Genomic DNA, 7,171 nt, shown 5'->3' with positions numbered 1-7,171 from the left:
CTCAAATTCTTAGACTCTCCAGTGAAAATGGTTTTCTATGGACAAAACTAGACGCAGCATATCCAGGTGCTCCAGTTTATTCAAAACATGAGAATATGGGTAATTCATTATGAAGCTAGGTGACACTAGTTCTAGTTCTATACTGGTGATGGTGCAGAATAGAAACAGCACATTACATCTTGGGGACACCTGATCCACAGAACACAACCACTGCCTTAGTATTTTATCACTAAAGAACTCCACAGTGCTCAAAAACAAATAATACACAGTAGGACTGTAATTCAGTAAATAGAGAAATTGAGAAGCTCCAAGTCTATTTATCTAAATGTGCGATACTAGAGTAGTACAAGCTCATATTTTCAAACTACACACTCTACAGAGCATGAAGATGACATTAGTTAGTCGGGAAACTCTGGAAAAAGTCTCTTCTATCGGCAGAGTGCTTTTCTCTGACAAAGAAAAGGGATTTTATCTGTCAGTTTCATCAAAATGAAATTAAAGGGAGCTCAGCAAGCCTGAAAGTTGTAATAAGCTTTCAACGGCCAGTATCAATATTCAGGTGATCTGCAGGTGGGCGGTCACTTTGTTCTGCAGATTATGTTAAATCCAAGTCGACTAACCATGGTCAAGATCACTGAAGCTAGGGACAAGCGATACGGGTAGAGAGAGATGCCAATACAGTCAGTGACATCTAAAATCCGAATGATTTCAAGCTGCATCCACTTTTATTATGCTGGGGACAACACGGATGGGCATTAGGTTTCCTTATGTTTTTCAGAAGAGATCTATACAAGCATTGTACAGAGCTCAATTTTATAGCACAATCTTCTGTTAGCCCTCAGTGAGGGCAACTTTCCTGGCAACTTGCCTCGAAATGTATCTCAAGACAAGTTTGACTGCTTTAAAAGAAGCCCTTTTGAAACTGTCAGATCTGATAAAGCTACATCAGAACCCACAGACAACTAATGACCGCCCTCAATTAATTTCAACAGTGTGCACTCGGCTAGTTCAGATGTCAAGGGAAAAGCCATTACACTTAAAAAAAAAAAAAAAAAAAAAAAAATCCCATACTAAATGTGCAAGACAAGTGAAGTTTGCTAAAAGGGGATTTTTACAAATGGAACACAAGAGTTCCTAGGAAAAAGGAACCTCATGGGTTTACTTCCAATGTCCCACAATAAAGGCAAGGGGGGAAAAAAGAAACCTTCAAACAATGCCACAAAACAATGCCACCAGACATGGAATACATATTAGAGGATTTCATTTAGATAAATATTTGAAAAGTTAAATTAATCTAGAGTTCTACTTCATACTATATCCATTTTTTCCACTATAATAAGAAAGCATATGTACGTTTTCCTTTTCAAAGTTTTAGCATATTTTAATTACAGAAACTGATGGACATGCTGAGTTCTGCATTATAGACATTTTAATAAGTACCACACCGAGCACTAACGAAAGATTAGAGCTCAAAGGTATAAGCTTATTGAAGAAAAATGGCTGAGACGCTGCCAGAACAGTAGGGGAACCGTGTAGTGTGCCAAGAACTTCAAGAGGCCAGATGAGATTTCAGGAGAATAAAAAGCATTCAGCCTTTATAAAACTGGAGTTTTTTCTCCCCTAGAGTGTCTTGACATTACCTTCTTGGGTCTCCCAGAGATTAAAAAAGAAAAACAAAAATCTGTGTGTAAAATAAATGGTGACTACAGGATCTACCAGTGGCTTGATCCTGCAAACCCTTACAGGTATCAGTAACCCTTAACCTTATCAGTATCTTAACTCACAAGTACTCACTAATAGAGTTGTTGAGTTTATTCATACAAATAAAAAAGTCACATGTACAAGGAAGTGTAAAATAAGACTTTAAAAAGGGTAAACTATCTGCATATTTGTACAAAGAACTAAACTTGTGCTTTCAAAAAAGATGCAAGGGAAAGGACTAAGAGATGAATTGGTGTATCAAATCACCAGATGAATTTCCAAACAGTATCTTACATTTTCCCCCAAACATCTGCTAAAACACCACCTGAACAGCACTGTGTTTGTGGATCATCTGTAAATATTTAAATGTTTCTTCAACGCCTGCCAGTAGGCACAGGACATTGCTAATACTGAAGTCATTAAAGTAAGCAATCCATGCCATCTGGAAGGTGCCAAGACAAATATAACAGAATATATAGAATGTGTGTGGTGGGGGAGGGGGAGAAGGAGATTGAAAGTGCTGGGGAGAAACTCTCTCATGATCAGGGCAAACAGCTTGATTTGTCCCGTGACAGTAGTGATGGTGGGCCCAGTATAGCAGTCACAGCCAACTATGACAACAGTTAGACATCATACTGGAGGACTTAGAAAATTAGGGTTAGAAGGAACCTTAGGAGGTCATCTAGTCCACCCCCCTGCTCAAAGCAGGACCATCCCCAACTATATCACCCCAGCCAAGGTGTTGTCTAGCCAGGTGTTAAAAACCTCCAAGGATCGAGATTCTATAGCCTCTCTGGGTAACTTGTTCCAGTGTTTTCCTATCCTCCTAATGAGAAAGATTTTCCTAATATCTAACCTAAATTTCCCTTGCTGCAACTTGAGACGGTTGCTCCTTGTTCTGTCATCTGCCACCACTGAGAACAGTCTAGCACCATTCTCTTTGGAACCACCCTTCACGTAGCTGAAGGCTGCTATTAAATCCCACACCTCAGTCTTCTCTTCTGCAGACTAAACAAGCCCAGTTTCATAGATTTCATAGACATTAGGGATGGAAGGGACCTCGGAAGATCAAGTCCAGCCTCCTACCCCAAGGGCAGGAAGTCAGCTAGGGTCAAAGGATCCCAGCAAGATAAGCATCCAAACATTTCTTAAAAGTGTCCAAGGCAGGTGTTTGCACCACCTCTGGAAGGAGTCTATTCCAGGCCTTGTGGACTCAGACACTAAAGAAGTTTTTCCTACAAAGGGTGGTATGCCTCTTGTGACCTAGCCATTGCAGGGCCCAGGCTGCCAGTCCTCTCCACAGCACCACAGCCGTCCCTGCTTTGTGTTCCACTGACCCTTGCCAATGGCTGCCACTGTTTTCCATTGCCAGCAGTGATGGGGAGCCATAAATTCAGCTGTGCAGCATGGTAGCAAGGTGAGAGGACCCTTGGCACAGAGTAGGGATGCCAGAAGCTGAAGACAGGACTGGCAGCAAGTAGCAGAGGAATGGACAGTACAGGGTGGACAGCATGTCTCTGCCACCACATCCCTTATGCAGGTCATATCTGACTTGTGAGCCATAGGTTGTTGACCCCTACCTTAGCCTATATTTACACTTCAGTGGCAACTGTATGGTCCAGCCATGATGTTCCCAAATACACCAACTCATCATGGTACTCAGGGTTGGGAGACACTGCTGCCACAATGTAGACATACGTTAAGAGATGTGGCAACCTAGGGAGGGCAACCTAGACCAAACAGGTACTTGGAGAATGTACTTCCCCTCAAAGCTATGAGTACTGGTAAGTTAATGGCACTATGGGCACTTTTACACGTGCTCCGGGGTGGGGGAGGGGGAAAGCCACGTGCAGCACTGCTTTAATTAGAGCACCACTATATCTCCAGTATCAGTGACCCTGTGCTTAAAAATGGCGGCAGAGATGCTTGAACTAAATCGTGTTCTTGCCTCGCGTGGTAATTGCCATGCTCAGCCAACAATTAATGGAGTCTGCTCTGACACGCTGGAATTCCAACATGTTGGAGCAGCCTCTGCACTCATTTATAGGCACCCTATATGTTTGGATGTCTAAATCCTGCTCTTCAGCATGCTAGGAATAGAGGTTCTGCATGTTTGTTTCAATTTATCCTACACAGAAAATGTTAACATCTAGCCTAATTACCCCAAAAACTGAAAAACCAGAAAGACAATCTAGGTCTCATGTAAGCTAGGCTGCTGCAAGTGCATGCAGCAGCTGAGTAGTAGGAAAACATTCAGGTGGGTAGAAGCCTTATCCCCTTGTCTAGTATTCATATTCCAGCCTGCAGGTCATGCTCTTCAGTGGTGGGTAACCTGGAAACAATTTCCACAGTGTCTTTCTTACCCACCATAAAAAGCCTTGTTGTTCCAATACCTCATACTAACATGAGGACAGTAAGTCACCAAAGGGCAGAATAAAAGCTATTTGTGACATTATTTATCATTATAGAACTAATTTTATAAAGTTTAAGCATGCTAAAAATATACCCTTACATTTGTTTTTTGCACTGTTTACTTTTTGCAGCATGGCTGCAAGGTGTCTGTTTCTGTACAGCACTTTGGAGATGTTTTCCTACTTAGTTTGTATAACTTTACACTACTTAAGCTAGTGTCATAATGATTGAAAACATTTAGTTCTCTGACTATAACCCTGTTTTTAAAGCTGTATATTTTTAGCATCCAATAAAATTATTTGCATCGCATTTTGAAAATACCAGCACCTGGATATTTGAAATATAACAGATTTTTAATATATTCTGAACTTACCACACATTATCCCCAAGGCTGTGCTAAATACCGCCATATAACCAAAGTAAAATGATGTTTGAAATAAGCCATACATCCTGAAATGAAACAAGATAGCAAGTTATTTCACAGGTCATTTTTCACTATTTACTTATTTTAAAACACGCTTAAAATTTTATAAGCATTTAATTTCACAGTTGGTAGGGTTGGAAGGAATCTGAGCAGATCATCAAGTCCGACCCCTTGCCCTGGGCAGGAAAGAATGCTGGGGTCAAACGACCCTGGCTAGGTGATTATCTAGCCTCCTTTTGAAGACCCCTAAGATAGGAGCCTGCACCACTTCCCTTGGAAGTCAGTTCCAGACCCTAGCCGGCCTGACTCTGAAGTAGTGCTTCCTGATGTCTAGGTCGAACCTACTCTCAATCAACTTGTGGCCATTATTCCTAGTTACTCCTGGTAGTGCTTGGGGAAACAGGGACTCTCCCGTTCCCCGCTGGTCCCCCTTGGTAAGTTTATAGACAGCCACCAATCCCCTCTCAGCTTTCTCTTGTGGAGGCTGAACAGGTTCAGGTCCCTTAGTCTCTCCTCGTAGGGCCTGCCCTGCTGCCCCCTGACCATGCTAGTGGCCCTCCTCTGGACCCTCTCGATGCTGTCCACATCCCTCCTGAAGTGCAGCACCTAGAACTGGATGCAGTACTCCAACTGCAGCCCGACCAATGTCACATAGAGGGGGAGGATCACCTCCTTGGACCTGCTCGTAATGCATCTGTGGATGCATGACACGGTGCAGCTAGCCTTACTGACCGCATCCTCACATTGGTGGCCCATGTTCATCTTGGAATCAATAATAACTCCAAGATACCTTTTTGCCTCTGTACTGATGAGAAGGGAGTTCCCCAGCCTGTAGGTATGGTGCTGGTTCTTCCTCCCTAGGTGCAGCACCTTGCACTTGTCAGTATTGAATCCCATCCTATTCTCATCCGCCCACCCCTGTAACCTGTCCAGACCTAGTTGTAGCCTGTCCCTCCCTTCTAGCGTGCCCACCTCTGCCCACATCTTAGAGTCATCCATGAATCTGAACAAGGTGCTTTTCACCCCCTCGTCCAAGTCGCTGACGAAGATGCTGAACAGTTTGGGCCCAAGGACCAAGCCCTGGGGGACCACACTGCCCACATCCTTCCAGGTCGAAAGTGACCCGTCCACCACCACTCTCTGGGTGCGGCCCTCCAGCCAATTAGTAACCCATCTACCCATGTAGACATCGACGCCATAGTTGCCTACATTTTTAATGAGAATGGGGTGAGAGAGAGCGTTGAAGGCCTTCCTAATTTAGGGAATTAAACATTCAAGATAACCACCACTTACTTTGTCTTGAAAAAGTAGTAGTAAAAGGAATACATGTAAACATAGATTGCCGTTGATGCAGCAGAAAGAAAGCTTGTCCACTGCCTGAAAAAACATACAAGTGTATCAACACACAAACTAATACTGACTGACAAAAATACATGGCACATGAGGAAAACCTGCAAAAGAAGAACATCTACTCGATAAAATATTTTAATTCATTTGAAAAAAGCAACCTTCCAGGGAAATACTCATTACTTTCATGCCAAAGTAGTGTGCTATGTCCCCAGCCATGTGGTTGAATAACAGACATTTTTATCACATAAATTCTGCCTTCCTTCAACCTCTCATGTAAAAGTCTAGCTGCTTATAAGATACATTAAGAAAACTAGCACGAACTTTCAGAAACTTCCTTAGAATAGGAAAAAATATCTTGTCAATTTCCATTTCAATACTAGGATAATGTATCACTGAGTCAACTATGAACAAAGAAGGCACTTACCACCTATAATCCTCTGCATTTAGCAGAAAGTAGGTGCATACAATAGTCACGCAGACTGTCACAATGCAGAGAATAACCAACACCAACATCATGAAGCCGTAAACATAGTAGATCTTATAAGCCCAAAATGACGTGAAAATAAAATACCTAAATGAATCAAATATGCAGATTATAATTGGTTGTAATAGCAGGTCTGAAAAGATCAAGCATATTTATTAGCAATAGTCAACTTAAACTCACATTTCAATGAAAATTGATCCAAAAGGGAGGATGCCACCTAGGCAAACAATAACAGCTGGTTCCATAAACCTGTAAAATATTAGGATTAGCACATCAGTGATAACAGGGTTTTCTTTATAAAGACACATTAAGACAAACAACAAATTCCAAAACCCCTCAAACCCAACACTTACTGACAAATCCCACCTCAATTTTCCTGGAGCTGACAAGGTTTTGTTTTGTTTTTTTTAGTGCAAGATTCATGTCCATTTCTAAAATCCATATTTAAGCTTGATTCAAGGCATATGGAAAAAACATTAACAGAAATGGGCACTGGTTCAGGTCCTAAGTGATTAAGGATTTTAAGCATGCAGACACAGTCAAATCAGTGGGAACTCACCATGCCTAAAAAGGAATTCGTATTTCATGGAAGTGCACTGATATATCGGTCACATCGGAGTGTCACCGTTAAAAAGGAAAATTGGCATTATCTGCAACTGGCTTTTTTTGGCTGGCATAGCTGATAATGTCACCAATAAATCTTGCATGCATGCTCACAGCCGCAGCATGCATATGGCCAGGAATGCAGCTGGGCAACTTAGAGAACAGTGTCCAGCTGGTAAGTCTGTGGGGGGGCAGGG

At 42.1% G+C, this 7,171-nt stretch overlaps 1 protein-coding gene across 1 annotated transcript in view; it reads right to left on the bottom strand.

Moving 5' to 3' along the window:
- TM9SF3 (transmembrane 9 superfamily member 3) overlaps positions 1–7,171 on the bottom strand; it is a 104,461-nt gene that overhangs the window by 10,165 nt on the left and 87,125 nt on the right. Inside the window, exons 11-14 of the mRNA XM_019555993.1 lie at positions 6,552–6,620; positions 6,312–6,458; positions 5,831–5,914; positions 4,487–4,563 (exon numbers count right to left, since the gene is read on the bottom strand). Of these exons, the coding sequence (XP_019411538.1) occupies positions 4,487–4,563; positions 5,831–5,914; positions 6,312–6,458; positions 6,552–6,620 (377 nt within the window). The remainder of the gene's footprint in view (positions 1–4,486; positions 4,564–5,830; positions 5,915–6,311; positions 6,459–6,551; positions 6,621–7,171) is intronic.

This window comes from Crocodylus porosus, unplaced genomic scaffold (genome assembly GCF_001723895.1).
Source record: "Crocodylus porosus isolate Cpor-Errol unplaced genomic scaffold, CroPor_comp1, whole genome shotgun sequence".
Lineage (NCBI taxonomy): Eukaryota > Metazoa > Chordata > Crocodylia > Crocodylidae > Crocodylus > Crocodylus porosus.
This window is presented reverse-complemented; position numbering and strand designations above follow the sequence as displayed.